Source organism: Poecile atricapillus, chromosome 7 (genome assembly GCF_030490865.1).
Source record: "Poecile atricapillus isolate bPoeAtr1 chromosome 7, bPoeAtr1.hap1, whole genome shotgun sequence".
Lineage (NCBI taxonomy): Eukaryota > Metazoa > Chordata > Aves > Passeriformes > Paridae > Poecile > Poecile atricapillus.
Window position 1 is genome coordinate 3,602,985 of NC_081255.1, and position 16,844 is coordinate 3,619,828.

General features: G+C 42.5%; 1 protein-coding gene across 4 annotated transcripts in view; it reads left to right on the top strand.

The window, feature by feature from the left end:
* Nucleotides 1–16,844, top strand: part of C7H1orf21 (chromosome 7 C1orf21 homolog) — a 102,472-nt gene that overhangs the window by 36,773 nt on the left and 48,855 nt on the right. For all 4 annotated transcript variants that reach the window (XM_058842823.1, XM_058842821.1, XM_058842824.1 and 1 more), the window contains one exon: nucleotides 4,149–4,354. In XM_058842823.1, coding sequence (XP_058698806.1) covers nucleotides 4,261–4,354 — 94 coding nt within the window. In that variant the 5' untranslated portion in view covers nucleotides 4,149–4,260. The remainder of the gene's footprint in view (nucleotides 1–4,148; nucleotides 4,355–16,844) is intronic.

Below are 16,844 nucleotides of genomic sequence, written 5' to 3' on the forward strand. Positions count from 1 at the left end.
TGAAAGAGTTGGTAAAAGAAAAAACACATCATAGACATTGCTCAGAAGAAAGAAAAAAGGAATTGCTTAAGGTTTCCAAAGGTGTTTTCTATACTAAGAGATGAGCTCAGAAGAAACCTGGGGTACAAAGTACAGCATCTGAGAGTGTCTCTAGTCTTCTTCTGACCTGCGTGTAAGATGTTAATCCTTAACCTGCTGTATTGCATTTGGGGGTGGTGTAGGCACTTTTGATCTGCCTGAGAGGTTTTTCTCACTAGTGTTTTACAGATTGGAGCCTGAAAATTGCCTCTCAAATCTTGATAATTAGTGATGGTGGGTGGTGAACATGAACTGCAAATGGTTTGAGGTTTTCTTTTTATTTTTGGCTTCTGAAAATCTGTGGGCCCCCAAAATGCTGTGGAAGACAAAAAGGAAAATTACATTTGTGCAGAAGTGGGGGAGGAGGAACGGATGTGTTGTTCTGCTGCAGTGTGAAACGCTGTGTTTCACATCCCCAAAGCTCGGCCAGGCATCCCAACAAGAGAGGACCAGCACCTCTCTTCTGAGTGATTCCTAAATCTCATCCCTGAGGGCTTTGGCCCTCAGGTAGGGGAGGTTTCCCAAGGTTGGAGAGCATCATGCAGCCCTATACATCAAATTTCATCCCCTGTGAAAGTAATACTGCTTTCCTGTCACTCTGTTCTTTGTATTAAATCCTCTACTATCCCTGGGTTGTGTTTAGTTATCTGTGTCTCACAGAGCTATGTTAACAGCAGTCCAAGGAACATGCCTAGAAGTGTGTTAGTTTCACCTTGGAGGTCATTTTTCAGTAGCTTTCTCAGCCCAGTTTATTGGCACCAGGAGAAGTTTGCCTCCATAACCCAACTGTTAATTCTATGGCTTTTTCAGGTGCTGCTGTGATTGCTATTCTTTAATGTAAAAAGTGAAACTTCCAGTTCTTCTATCCCTATGTGTTCCCTTTAATCACAGCATGACTGCAAACGTGACCATATTTTTAGAGGGTGATGTGTGCTACCAAAATGCTGCAGGAGAGATTTGATCATGGATATTTTTTCCTTTTCTCTCCCAAAGAGCTTTAGCCTTCTGCATTCCTCTTCTGTATCTCTTTGCTCCTAATTGTTCCTGCAGCTCAATGGTCCTGGGCACTAATCAATAATTCAGTATTTTGCAATTTGTTGTGCTGCATGTTGGCTGTATAAGACTTCACAAAAAAAAAAAAAATCTTCTTCCTAAGCCCAACCCACTGATCCTTTGTGAAATACATTTGGGTTTTATTACTATGCAGCTGTTTTCCCTTTTGTAAACAATCCCTGCTGAGAGACAGAAAAAGAAACAGGAAAAATAATTAAAGATGGCAGGAGCATAATACATTCAACAGGTACTTCTGTGCCTGCAGTTCTGCTGCTCAGAGGTGCTGAGCTGTGGTAGGCAGTAATTCCCCCTGTGACAGCCTCCTGCCCAGGTCTCACCCAAACACCTCCACATCCTTTCCAGGGGTACATCAAACCTTACCTTGCTCCTTTTCTAATGGAGGATACAGGACTGACACCAGGAATTGTCTCAAGTATCAGTGCTTTATTATTCCCCAGTACAACCTTTTATACCCTTTTCCCTTATGCATAACATCTGTGTGCCCTTTTAGTCTTTTGTGATTGGTCAATACAAATCAGCATTCCTTGCTCCTTCTTTAATGCTGTTCACCTGTCCTACACAGCTGCAGTTTATCAGGGGCAAGATTGCCTGCAGCACTATCTATTCTTTTACAATCCATTCTCCCACACTTTTCTCATAGTTGGCCACACCCTTTTCCCTGGAATAATACTACTGTTTGTATTTTAAATGAGAAGTCAGTGTTTTGAGGCTCTGGCTACCTGCAGGCTCCTGCTTTTCTCTGAAATCTGACGCAAGGACTCTGTTTGTCATGTTTACCCCCTCATTTATTTTAGTTGGTCCATTAAAAGCTCTTCTTTTTAAACAAATTTATGTCCTCTTAGAAAAGAAGTCCCCAATTCATTTCCAGTTCAAGTAGCAGTTCCCTCTCCCACTCTGCTGTTTCTCCACCATCTTCCACACCCCTGTGTGTCTTTACCTACCTCCAAGCACAGCATGGCTGATGCTTTAAATCCCTTTGGGTCCTTGTTTCCCCCCATCAGTGAGATCATCTTAGTGCAGGCTGCCACTTGGACACATGAGAGGATGAACTGTCAGCTGTGACACTCCCTGAACTGCAAAATCTGAGGAACTTCCCTGGCTTTATACTGACTTTTCCTGTAAAATCTAGGTTTTCTGGGGTGAAGGATGGGGAGGGAGGAAGTTATGTAGCCATACAGGGTTAAAAAAATAGCTCCAGAGCTCACTCCCTTCCACTAACAGTATCAATGCCTGGTGTAAGTTGTCCAGAACACTGGCTGCCCCACCCCTGGAAATGTCCAAGGCCGGGTTGGATGGAGCTTGGAACAGCCTCAGCTAGTGGATGGTGACCCTGCCCATGGCAGAGGTTGCAATGAGGTGAGCTTAAAGTCCCTCCCAACCCAAGCTTTTCTATGATCCTATAAAATCCTATGTTTTGGGGTGAGTAATTAGCTGTGGCTAAGGTAGAAGAGAAGGATGGGGCAATGACAAATTCAGGCTCAGGTGTGCATGTGAAGAAGAAGAAAAAACAGACTGAAGCATGTTGGGGATGTACTGAACATAAAATTGTGCAGGGGTGACAGGGAGGGGTGGCTGCTGGGAACAGCGATAAGCATTGTATGTTCTGGAACACCCTGGCCAGGTGGAGAGAAGCACTGCTCTGTGCAGAGAAGGGGGAAGCTGGCTGTGAGTAGGAGTTACTGGTGGTTCTGCATCCAGAGTTCACCCCCTTGCTTGGTGAAAGCCACGGTCTGCTGTGACAGAAGTGGAATCACTCTGAGCCTGGCTGCCATGTCCCCATGTCTTTGGCTTTGGGGATGGGCAGGAAAATCCCTCTGGAGGCAGGAGCAGAACCCTCGTAGACTATGTGCTGGTGTGTTACTGAGCTGCCCTGGCATGGGGCAGGTGTGCTGCCAGTGCTGAGTGCTCAGGGAAAAGAAACTCACAGTTTCCCTTGGGATTATACATTTCTGCTGGCATGGATACTGCTGTGTCATAGATTGCTTTGGGTTGGAAGGGACCTTAAAGATCATCTCACTCCAGCTCTCCCTGTCTTAGGTAAGAGTGCTTGTCTGATACTACACATAAACTTGTGGTCAGTGTGGAGCAAAATGGGCCACAGCCTTGTAAAGTACAAACTCAGAAGTAATGAATTAAGAAACTGTGTATATGATCCTATGTTATAGCTGAATTGAAGGGGGAGTCTCACTTTTCTTTCTTCTGAAAAGTTTGGCTGGTGGAGAGGCAGATCATCTCACCAAACTTTGAGGTAGCTTTTGTTCCAGTTCAGAACCATTTAGCAATAAACATTTCATGAATTTGAATTCCTTTTTAACCTAAAATATTACAGTTCTGGAATTGATTTTTCTTTTCCCTTTTTTTTTTTTTTTATGTGACATCTGGACTGTTCAGGGGGTGTTACTCCATCTTAAAATGGGGGTAGTCATCTTTTTGAGCAGTGGATATTTTATAAATTGAGTAGAATAATGAACAAGTATAGAGAAGATAATACAACTGACTATTGCCTTTCACATCTGGCAACATAAGATCTTTAATTGATTTAGAGGGGTTATTTTGTCTGAACACTTGCAATTAGCAGCTCTTAATCAGTGAAACGCTTTGTAAGAAATCTGGCTTGACGGGTAGATTGATAAAAGGAGCAGGAGGAGCAGATATTGATGATTTCTTATCTCCTCTCCCAAAACCCCCTGCATGCTGTGAGAATAGCAGACTGGGTGGGAAACAGATCTGCATGTTGCTTTCTTCAAGCCATGGATTAAAGAATCAGGCTGGAAGAGGCTTTGAGTTCACCTGCTGTGCTCTGTCCCAGGGCAGGGTGGAGGTACCTTTATCATGACCTGTCTATATCAGATGTTAAGGAATACGGTTTTAGCATCCTCAGGCCATGGAGGCTGTGCACTTTTGCTGCTCCTCACAAATTCCATTTTTTATCTTCTTGAAGCTCCTGTAGAGGGTACCTTGTGTGAATGTTTTCCTCTCTCTTTGGCCGTGTTTAGGTAAAAGGGACGTGAGAGCCGAGCAGGAAGGCGGATTATTTCTGCAAGGATGAGCGGGCGTTGCTAGAGATTATCTGTGGTTCGGTCCAGCTGGAGCTGTCTGAATGAAGCTATGGGCTGTGCCTCCACCAAGCATGTGTCTACTGTTCAAAACGAAGAGGAAACTCAGAAGGGCAAGAACTACCAGAACGGAGATGTGTTTGGGGGTGAGTGTTGCAGGATTGGCTTTCTTCCAGTATCACAAATGTTCTGGAAGGTGTACGAGGAAGTCTTAACCTTCAACAAAATATAAAGCAAAATGTATGTTAAAATATATCACAATGATAGAGCAGTTGGCCCATCCAGGGGAGGGTACCATGACACTTGAAACAGGTGAAATCCTTAATGAACAAACAACATTTTAAGTGATGTATAGTGCTACACTGTCTTTTACATCCACAAATCCTGGAATAGTTCAAAGACAATGAGTTGCACAACCCCCTTATGTGTTTATATATATGTCTCTGTTATATATGTTTGTAATTGAGTACCAACATAGTTGAGTCATTTCCTAAAAATAAAAATCTGTTTGGTAAGAAAAGTAATTCCTCACTTCTGTTGTCCCGTAAGACAATCAAACATTAGTTCTGAAGTTCTGTAGCAAACGGTGTTTGAAGGTGCAATGAAGCTAGAAACTGAGGGAATTAGTGGTTCTGGGAATCTAGGAACATGGGATGAAAACATCTGTTTCAATGTGAAGACTGGTCTGTGATCCAGGTCTTGTGCATCAGGAGAGGTAAAGTGATAGGAGATAAAATCATAGTCAGCTTCATGGTTTGTTTGTTTGTTTTTTTGCCCCAGATTCTGTTAGTATACACTAAGTGGTATTTAGATAAAGCTGTAAATCTTTAAATACAATTTTAAAATGTCAGGAATTATCTGAAAGACTGGTCAGGAATTAAATTTCTAGATCTGCCTGGCTAGCTGTCTGAAAGTTAAGTCAGCTGTGAATAAGCTGCCTTGGTACTGTTATTCTTAAAACAGGTGCCTTTGGTTCTGAGTATACCAAACCATCCTGGTGTTTTTTCCAGACTTTCTGAGGGCTAGCTTGCTCTCCCCGTGGATCCCAGAGTAAGAATTCCCAGAGCTGTTACCTGAAGAGAAAGTAGTTGTTGAAGTTCAGGACTGTTCCTTGTTCCTTGTCATCCCTGGGAGATGCTGGGCTTGGAATTCTGAGCTCAGTACATTGGTTTGGACTTTAAGTGCTGTCATAAACAGAAAATCATATCAGTTGCTCAAAGGAATGTGAGTTCAGATTTTAGCTTATGCTTAATGAGGTAGCAATTTTTGGCAAAATGTGAGACTCAATCTTTTTTTTTTTTTTTTTGGTGATGGTGGTGGTTAAACCCACATGCTGTGGGCCAAAGACCATAACTTTAAGACAGGAAACTTAAAGTAGCTTCTGGAATCAGAGTATCAAGAAGATGGAAGGGATTTTAAAAGGCTCCCATTTATAGAGCTGGACTGGTATCAACAATATAATTTAGCTATTCTGGGATCCATTTGAGGGCTGTTAATTGTTCCATATTTTACTGTCAGGAGTACTACCATTTTCTGGCCCATGATTTAGTTTAGGTCTGGGATTTGTCATAACTAAAGATCTGAGTCCATGACTGATTCCTTCTTAGCGGAGTTGGAGTCTGACTTAAACAACTCACTGAATGGTAACCATAGAAGTCACATTTTTCCCTTGCTGGTGAAAGACAGCTTCTAGGTCAGAACTGGGTGTAAGAGGAGGTTGAGCTGGAGTTTTACAGATCATCCAGTGCCACCCCCTGCCATGGGCAGGGACACCTTCCACTGTCCTAGGATGCTCTAAGCCCTGTCCAGCGTGGCCTTTGACACTTCCAGGGATCCAGGGGCAGCCACAGCTTCTCTGGGTGCCCTGTGCCAGGGCCCACCCTGATGCTTCCTTTCTTATTTCTGGGAAGGGACAGAAGTGCCTCACACAGCCAGTGACTGCAAGCAGAGTATCTGTGCTGCCTGTAGGGATTGAAAGCTCCTTGCGGTTTGATTAGGCAGAGCTTAAACCAAGGTGAGGAGCCAGGAGATGATAGAAAGGGAATTAGAGGTTAGTTTTTGGGGAGGAGGCTGCAAAGTAAAGGAAACAGCAGTCAGGTAGGGTTGGAAGGTGACTGATGTGTCAATAACACCCTGAGAGTATCAGTGAGCATAAATCATGCTGTGCATGGACAGTGAACACAGGCAGTGTTGGCAGGTGGGGACTGATGTGACATCAAGTACCTGTGCAGAACTCGCAGGGGATGAGTCTCATGGCTGTGATGGCAACATTGCCTCAGATGTTTCACAAGGGGTGGAAATTCTGAGGGATTTGGTACAGCAATGAGAGGATTAAAGGAAAAGAGCAGAGTGCTGGTGCTACTTTCCCTGGGCAGGTAGTGGGGTCTGAAGGATGTGGCTGACAGGAAATTGCCCCTTGCTGTGTGACTACACCCAACTGGAAACAGTTTACCTTCCTTCCTCTAGAACCTTCCCCAGGCAAGCTGCAGGCAGAAGGAGTCAATAGTAAGGACTGTACTTTCCAGTTAAGCAGTGGTTTTTTTTTTTCCCATGAGTAATTTTTACTTGACTCACATTGAATCCAGAGAGAATTTTCTGAGCTTCTTGGAGTGATGCAGTTCTGCTTTGGTTCTTCCTCAGAACCTCAGGATCTATTTTTCTTCCTTCATGGTGGGATTGGTTGCAGCCAAGTCTGTTGACTATTGTGAGATTATGGATTCTGACAGATTTATTTTTTTAACTTCCAGAAGTCACTTCAGGTTAAGATTGATCTCCAGTACCCTATTTCTTCCCCAGCTTTTAACCTTTTTATTTTAGCTGAGCAGACACATTGAGCCAGGTGCTTGCTGTGAATTTGAAACCCTGGTGTTTAAAACCAAGAAACCCATCATGAAACCCATGAATTCTCTAAGGACAAATCCTGGTAAATGAAACCAAAACATAAAAATTTTCAGCCTATCCCAAACTGTAGAAGTCGTGCTGCATTTTGCTCTAATATATATTTAAATAATAAAGTTAGCAGGCCTATCAAAGGAGCTGCTCTAGAGAAGATTGAATATAATATGATTATTGTGTCTGTTGGTCTCTAATGACTTTAAAATCCCTCTAATAAGGATAGTAATAATAAATCTTCATTTATTCATCATTCCACTTCAAAGCTGATTTCCAGGGCAATGCATAAGGACTATAATATGTAAATGCCAATGAAGAACAAAATGCAATGATAGAGCCTTAAGCATTGTTGATTTCAGCATATGTTTTAATAATATAACATCTTTCGTAGATTAATTTTATTTGTGCCTTTATGAAAAATTATGGGATGTTCATTTGGGGAGGAGGTTATTGAAGTAATTCTTTCTGTAAGAAAGTAAGTGGTAATGTGATTTGGGAAAAAAATATTATAGAATCTGTTCATTAATCTGAGACGCTTAATCCAGACGTTTCCATGGAACTCCTGGGTGCTTTGCAAAAGGGGGAGCAAACATGTCAGGTTGGAATTTTCTGACAAAATGGGAATATCATGGTGGGATTTCTGTTACTAAGAACAGCTCCAATTGCTAAACCTGTCTAAATAAAGCTGAATGCAAAGCACAATAGTTTATAAACCAGTTTATCTCAGAAGAGCTGAGAGAAGGTTAGGAAAGGAAGTTTTCAGCAGTAAATCTGGATGATGATTTGATGGATTGTGGTGGTTAGCTGATGCACACTCCATGAGGAACTGCTCCAACTCATGTGGCTGCCCTGGTATCTTCTGCAGTATCAGCTCTTACTCATTCTGGGGACAGATGCTGTGTTCTAATTCCATACTTTGAGAATAACTTTCTTTAAAGACATTTTCAGACATGAAAAATATTTCTGGTACAAGCACAGGCACTTGTTCTTAATCCAAGCTTAATGGAAGTGAGTGGCCTGTTGGCACCCTTTCTCTGAAAACTCAGTCTCAGGGGTCTGAAACCAAATATCAGAGTGAGTTTCAAAGGTGGAGATTTTCAGATTTTGGCTGAGTTCCAGAAAGGGAAGGTTTCATGTTGTTCATAGTTTCAGCAGCTCATACTGTAAAGTAGGTCTTGTTCCAGTGATTGAAAGCTAAAGAAAAGCAGATGAGTGAGTGAGTGCATCACAGCAGAGGGTTGAAGTGCATGAGCATCTTCCAGAATTTTACTGGACTCTGTGTTTTTTAACTGCCAGAGGGCAGGTTTAAATTAGGGATTGTGAAGAAACTCTTCCCTGTGAGGCTGGTGAGGTGAGGCCCTGGCACAGGATGCCCAGAGAAGCTGTGGCTGCCTCTGGATCCCTGGAAGTGTCCAAGGCCAGATTGGACAGAGCTTGGAGCAACCTGGGATAGTGGGAGGTGCCTCTGCTCAGGGCTGGGGTGTTATGGGATAATCTTTAAGGTCCCTTCTAACCCAAACCATTCTGTGATTCTGTGATTCTCTTTCCTTGCCTTGTTTAGCAATTTGTTGATAAAGTGAATAAAGTGAGCAGGGGGCAGTCCTAAACAAGTGTTTCAGGAGGTGAGAGAAATTAATAGAACCCAACCCTACCTACCCTGGTTATATTCATGTGGGAAATGTACCAAAATTGCATGTGTTATCTAGGTTTATGATGTATTTGTGTAACTCTGAGAACACCCTTGGTAAGTCAATAATTTACTATTACCATAAGGAAGCAACAGAGTTTAAAGGTAATCAAAACAAAAGAAAACCGCACCCTTAGGTTTCTTCTAGTTATGTATTCATGATCAGTATATGCAAAGAAAGTGTTTTCCACATGAATTAAAACTATATTTTCACCTTTTATGTATAGAAGTGTCTCATCTTTATAGCTCTTGGAAAAGGTGCTGCTTTTGCAGGCAAGGGAAGAGGCTGCTCTGGACTACGTGTTAGCTCTGAGTAGTAACAAAACCAACCTTTCCTCTCCAGCAAGGAAATACAGATATATAAAGAATACAAAAAGAGCAATCCCAGGCATGGCAATGAACCAGACCCAGGGAATGCAGTGAGGAGCACCAGGAGACGAAGCTGGAGACAGGGAGAGGAGAGATGGGAGAGAAGATGTCTACAGTGTGGGGCTGAGGTCCCTCCAGGAGATGGGACCATAGGCAGGACAAGACACAGGCAGGGACTGGAGGCCAAAGTCTCAGTAGAAACAGAGTTCCTGGATCCATGAGCAGGAGATGCAGGTGGGGTCTCAAGGAGCTGGTTGTGGCCTCTTAGTGCACTCAGGACTCTGACAGCAGCTGTCCATTAATTGTGGTCTGTATGTAATGAGAGTGATTGAAATAGTTCTCTCTTCTACTCTTTTCCCCATTTTTTTTCCCCCCTTTGAAGTGCAGTAACACTGATCTGGTGTTCCTTAGGGATGACATCCAGGTCTGTGGAGTCCTGCAGACTCCAAAAAGGTACCTTGCCTTGTTTTGTGAGATTGGTTTGCAGTGTCTTCACTGATCCAGCAGAGAAGAAAACCAGTTCAGAAGTGATGGGAGAGTAGCTTTTTAGATACCTGGGTGCTGGAAAATTATTTAGTTGTAAATGGTCCTGGCAGTAGAGTAACAGTGTTTGAAGATATTTCTCAATGCCTATTTGAAAAGAGTAATCAGAAAGACCCAAAAATAGATGCCTTTCCTGAATGGACAGAAGATTTTTGCCATGGAAAGTTTGCTCAGGTTTTCCTATCTGAAAGAGAGTTGGACTTAGAACAGGTACCCATAAATTAGTTAGATAGCCCTCACACTCTACAGTGACCTTCTTCTGGTGATTATTCTTCTCTGACTGTTTTTATAAGCCCTTGTCATGGTATAAGGTGAGAGAATTATTCTTCAAAGTCATTCTTCCTAGGGGAAGGGAGGTGTTTTTATCCAGATCTTTGCAGTGTTGGATTTGGAGTGATAGACACGCAGTTGGACTCAGCACTTTGAGCAGGGATTTATAGTACAGAGACAGAGGTGAACCATGGTGGAGAAACAGTTGATATCCCTGTTTGAGGAGCAGGAATTAATCACAGGCAGGCCATCACTTCCTTTCTTCCTATTTTCACTTTCCCCTTTTGCAAGCTCTCTGTCAGCATCAGAGCACCCAGAGAGCGAGCAGAGTGCAGGGGGCTGCAAGGAACCCCAGGTCTCTACAGACTCTGGAATGTGAAGAGAATTTATTTAGAGGGAGAAGGTGGTGTTATTCTCAGGGTGACCTTTCCTCCAAGCTGCTTAGCTCCATGGAGAGTCCAGTCCCAGCCCATACAAATGAAGTGCAAGAGGTGTGCATTTCTCAGTTGCATTGGTGGCCTATAAATAGGGCCATACATCCGCCTTTGGCCCTGGCTAGAAAATAGCCAGGATGTGTTTTCTGGCAGCCCTGGTGCTAAAGGAAATCCGTTTATTTTATGGTACAGGCACACTTAGTTTTTCACTTAATCTTTAAACACAATCTTTGGCATTCATTGCATACCTATGGGTGCAAATGAGGAAAAATCATGGTAAAAATGCCATATACGTTGAATTACTGCAGTGTTCCTTTAGCCATTTTTCAAGTGTTTTATTACTGGGCCACAAATTTGGAAAAATAAAAAACCAAGAGAAAACCCCAAAGCCTGAAATTTGGTTGGAAAAGACTCATTCTGGGGAATAATTCCCAATTCCCCAGGTAAGCCTTGTGTAGCTGCATGGGTGTGTATTCATTTCAGCAACGTAAGACTGAAATTTTTAAGGCTGTAATTTTATAGTAGGAAATATCTACTGATAGAAGTAGCTGTTAAATACAAAGAAAAAGTTAATACAAAGAAAATGTACCTGACCAATATGTATTTGTTTATCTTTGGCATACACAGCTAAAGGTGCCTTTATAGGATAGAGGAAGTGAATGTAGAGGGCATTTTTCCAGTAGGTAATTCCCCAAAACACTGTGCCATTATGAGTATTTTAAATAAATATTACAACCAAGTGATCTCATGTTCTCTTTGCCCAAGACTGGCAGTGCTCTGTCTTGAGCTAGCACCAGAAAAAAAATGGGAAAAATAGGAAATGTTAAGACTTCTGCCTCATGTGCTTGTGAAAAACAAAGCCTGGCTTTTGCTGAGTGGGTGTCATTATGCCCTGCCATGTGCTTTTTCTTCTTACCTGAATGAGTGGGGGCTCTGGCAGAAAGAATCAGGTTTAGGGTGCTTTTAAATTCTGTCTTTCTGTTCTTGTCACAGGAGCACTGCAGGGACCGTTCAGATGCAGACTCAGATGCAGAGCACTTCATGTTCTGTGGTACCGAAGCATGCAGTCACCTTTGTTTTAGGAGTTATGGCTCCAGGACTGATCTTGAGCTATTCAGAGGGAAAAAAAGGGGATGTAGTGGTTTGGTTTTTTTCCACTGAAGTCTCCTAAATTGCGTAATGGTTGTATTTGTTACAATTACATGCATGTTATCCCCTGTATTTATATATCCCAGATTCTGTGATCCTCTGATTCCAGGATATACTGTATTTCTAACTGTAGGAACTGGGTACATCTTGAGATCTTTTTAGGGTGAAGGTACCAATCTAATACAAGTGCTCTAAGCACATATTTCTTATTTTGATTTCTTTTTTTTTTTAGCTATTACTAAGCTATTTTTTTTGGACATAGGTATTTTGCTTTCTTTTAAAAAGTATTGCTCAAAGGGAAGGGAAGACGGCATGGAAAATTTGTAGCCAGAGTAAAATATTAATATCTCCAATAGGTTACTTTTGGAGCTGCTAGATGGTCTGTAAGTAAAATAATGTAATTAGCTTCTGTGTCTTTTGCATCTGAAAAAGTGTGCTGTATTTATAAATCAAGTTTTCATTAGATCTCCCCTCTTGGTTTAAAGAAATACAGTGAGGAGATGTTACTGGTTCTGGGTATTTATTCAGTCACTTCCATAGTGGAATTAATAAAAATGAAATAGCTGCTGATTTACAAACACTCTTTGAGGTCCATGAGCAGGGATAATTTGATAGCTTAATATTAATAGAAAAAAGTTACTATGCCAGAAAGGGTATAAAAATCCATTTTAAGTCCTATGTTGCGGGGCAACAATCTCATTTAATAGTTGACTGATTGAGAATGACATTGCTTGTTAAGGAAAGAGGAACTGACTTTTTTAAGGAAAAAAGGAAACTGAAGGCACCTCATCCTGTGTTCACAGTAATAGGAGATGTGTAATTTCAGGGGTGTGGAGTGGCAATGGCTTATTTTCCAGGGAACACTTGGGGTGGCTCTGTTCAGGACTGGTTTGGGGTGGATGGATACCTTAGAGGAGCTGTAAGAGGCAAGGCCTCCAGTGCTGCATAAGGGATGCTCACAGAAATGGTCATTTAGGTATTTTTCCTGGAATTGAATAGTCCCTGACTGGTTCTGTGCCAAAGTGAGGAATGTTCAATGGAGTACATAGACAGATGGAGGTGGGGGGAGGGTCAGCAGAGACTGAGAGTTTCATTAATGACTTTGAAAAACCTGAAAAGAATTAAATATTTTGTGTCTGGTGTTTTTTTTAACTTTCTGAGGGAGAATTTCAAAACAGAGCAGTGAAATGGAGTTGAAGGAGCCTTTCCAAGCTGTCTGTGCTGCGTTCAAGGCATCTTGGATCCAGACACCCACCTGGGGGCTTCATATGATCATATTTTCAAGGCACAGACCATTTGTTTTCCTCCTGTTCATTCCTTTAATTAATCTCTCTGCTGCTTGTTTCCTCTCCTGCTTTCATTTCTCAATTTCATCTTTTTAGTGGGCTAGAAAATTGCATTTACTGGGTATCCTTCCTGCCAAGCACTGTGGCTGTAATCTCCTCCACCTGAGAAATGGTCTCCTTTGAACAGCCTGGCATCTGCCTCAAAGTTGTGTTAATTAAGTGAAAACAAAAAGGTAAAAAAAAGTGTGTGTGTATATATATATATGAATTATATAGTTTCAGCAAGCAGAAATCTGGGTAGCTGAAAGATAGTTATGAGTGCACACCACCAGCACTGTTCTTTGGCTTTGTAATTGCAGAGGAGTGCCCAAAAGTCTTTAATTATATGATCACATGGCAGGTTTTTTCAATACCATCTTATATACTGTGTTTCCTCAGATCTTGAACACAAAGACAGTATGAGCAAGGCAGAAATTTTGTGTTTAGCATTAACTGGATTTGGGGGATGTTGAGGTTGCATTTTTAAATCTTTCCTGAGATAATGAAATGGCATCTGAGGCTGTGGTTCCTTTCTCCTACCTACAACTAAGGTAGACCTGGCAGATACAGAGCAGTGGGCCTGTGTCCCTGGTGTAAGGGACGTTAAAACAATCCTTAATTCATAATGTGATAGAAAATTGTATGTACAGCTCCAGTTTTCATGGGGCTTAGACTATATGACAGCTCAAAAGGTAGAGCAGCCTTGGGGACTTTTTGACCAAGAAGAAACCAAGTAGTTTCCACTACCAAGAAGAAAAAACAAGTAGAGGGAACTAAGAAGAAACCAAGTGAAGATGGGAAGCAAGTTACCTCCTCCTTGATTCAGCTGCATATCTCCTGCTGTATTAGTTGATGTACAGTGGTTTGTTTCTGCAAGTCATGTGTCAAATTTGAAAATTAAACCTATAGAAACAAGGGAGCTAAATCGTGGCTTCATCATCACCTGTCACCTTTAGACTGGGGGGAAAGGAATCAGAAAACCCAGGCTACACAAACTGAGGCACCTGAGGAGCAGCAGCAGCGCAGGGGTTGGGACAGCACCTTCTCCCACAGGCAGACATCAGGCTGGGACAGGACAGAGTTACCCATGGGATGGGGAGCTGTGAGCGCTTTGCAGCTCTGGAAACTGCTGGCAGCAGTGCCGAAGGGTGGGTTAATGTGGCAACACAAGGGTTTGTGCTTCTCCAGCAGCAAAGATCAAGATCATGTCCAGGAGAGTTAATGAGCTGTGTTCTGTCAGACCTGTTGGCCTCAGAGATTGCTGCTGAAAGATGTCATGGTTTGGGCTTGCAGCAGGGAGGTTTGATAAAGTAGAAGGGAAGTTGCTAGACTTTTTCAGGTAAGCATCATCCTTGAGGGAGTGAATGTTTCATGAAGCACTGGATATGCCATAGGGCTGCTGGATAGCTTGGAAAAGAGCTACCCCTGTCTCACTGAATGTCCTTCCAATTCTGCAGGAATCCTCCATTTAGGGACTGGCTTTTGTTACACGGAATGTCTCAATCCCGTTTTTTCCTCCAAAAAACCAGCCCTGGAGGTCACATCTGCCTTGTGCAAAAGCAGTTGTTGGCGTTCCTTGGGTACATGTTAGGGTGTGTAGGAAGAGGAAGAAGTCCTTGAGAGTGGTTTTTGCAGATCTGCTGTGATCTGTGTGGTTTGTTGATTTTTAAAGAGCTATTCTGTCAGAGGATTTAGATTTTGTTGGCAGAATTGGTGTTTTGTTCATGCACCTGTTCTGTGTTTAGTATCTGGTGGTGTTCACTGCCCCAGCAGTGGTTGTATTTTTAGATTGGATTAGGATAAGGTAAATTAATTTGGTAAATCTGAATGAGCATTTTCAGGTAATTCTTTGAGAAAAAAGGGTTAACTTATTTCCTAAGCTATTTTTATATTAGCTTTATATTTATTAAATGATTATTATGTATTTTTATATTTTATATTATTTTTTTATTTTCTTCATGTTAGTTAAACCATGATCACTTGGATCAAGAATTGCTTGTGAAATGATAGCTTTGAGGATTGGTAAAAGAGAAAGACAACAGGCTGCTCACCCAGTACTGGTTGACTTCCAATGAAATTTCACTCCCAACCCACATCCAAGTGGATCAGAAACCTACCCCCACAGCTGAGCAAATGCTTCAACTGTGTAGACTCAAATTGAACCATAGAGGTCCTGCTTTCTGTGAGTGCTTGAAGCTGGACCTAAGAAGGTAACTTAGATATCCTCCATTTCTTAATATTTAGTTCAAGAAATATTAATTTGGAGGATTTTGGCAACTACTTTCTCTGAATGTTGACTTTTTTTGGGATTTTTGACATAACTTCTCTGTCTCTGGTATCCAGAGACATAACTGTTTCTGGTGTCCAGACAGTTGATACCCACATACATAACAGAGGTAGAATAACCTAAATAGCTCACCTCACCCTTCCAGTGCTCCAGACCAGATGGACATGAACCCATGGCACTCAAGGCTGATGACTCAGGTGGTGGAAACTGCAGTCACCCAAGCAATCGAATTCTGCTCCTTGACTGTCCTGGTGGTCCATGATGTTGTTTTTTCCCCTGATGTGTAGCCTGCCTCTTTCTAGAGCCAAGCCCACCACTGCTCATGTCCTCCCTGTGCAGCTGTGGATCTTGGAGTGTTCCTCCTTCCCAGTGGCACTGGGATGGGCTCCAGAAGAGCTGCATCCAGCTCCAGCATCCCAGCACAGGCAGGACATGGAGCTGTTGGAGCCAGTCCAGAGGAGGCCATCAAGATGATCAGAGGGATGGAGCAGCTTTGCTATTAGGGAAGGCTGGTAGAATTAGGATTGTTCAGCCTGGAGAAGAGAAGCCTCAGTCCTTCCAGTGGCCTTCTAGTGCATGAAGGGAGCTGACAAAAAAGGTGGAGTGACTGTTTACAAGGGGTGGAGTGACAGGACAAGAGGGAATGACCTTCCACTGCTAGAGGGCAGGGTTAGATGGGATATTGGGAAGAAATTCTTCCCTGTCAGGGCAGGGAGGGCCCTGGCACAGGGTGCCTGCAGAAGCTGTGGCTGCCCCTGTATCCCTGGAAGTGTCCATGGCCAGGTTGGATGGGGCTTGGAGCACCCTGGGATAGTGGAAAGTGTCCCTGCCCAGGGCAGGGGGTGGAATTGGATGATTTTTAAGGTTCCTTCCCACCCAAACCATTCTGGGATGTTGGGCATGTTCTGTGCTCAGCATCTAAGTGGCTCACCTGCTGTTCTGTGTTTCAGTTAAACTGCATCAAAATCTCTTATGGTTCGTAACAAATATTTTTAGAAAAAGCAATTCAGTCCTTTATCTAAATATAGCTTTGAGCTTTCAAGCCTTTGGGAGAGGGAGCGTGTGAAGCTTTGATCAGTGGCATTCACAGCAGTAGGAGCACTTCTTGCACCTGGCAGAATTACAGGGCAGAGGAATTTGTTACACAGAAAGCTCCTATTTTACAGAACAGACATGTGGTTTAGAGTGGATGAAGGATAAATCTTGGCATGTCATGTGATGGAAACGCAAGAGAAACTGCAGAAAAATATGTGGCACAGGAAAATGAAGGTGTGTTTAGAAACTTCCCTCTTGGGGGTATGACTGAAGTACCACTCACCTCCTGCCTGATACTTGATATCTTGCTAAAAATAGAGAAGAGGCTCACCCATCATCCTTCTTGATGACAGTGGAACCAAATCTGTTTGTCCTTAGATGTCTGAAATGGGAATACAGTGTAAATCAGCATTCTCTTTATTTACTTATTTAAAGACTTGCTGTTTAACCTAATATTTCTCCAAAAGTTACTGTGTCTCTAGATATATTTGAGAAAGTTATGTTTTTTTCTGGTGTTGTTCTTTCCTTTAAACTGAGCAGGAATTAGTGTCATTGCCCACATTCCTGTGGTAAAGGCACTTACAGCCATGTCTGGAAATGCTGAAGACATTTTTCTCATGTAAACCACCACAGTTTTGTGCCCCC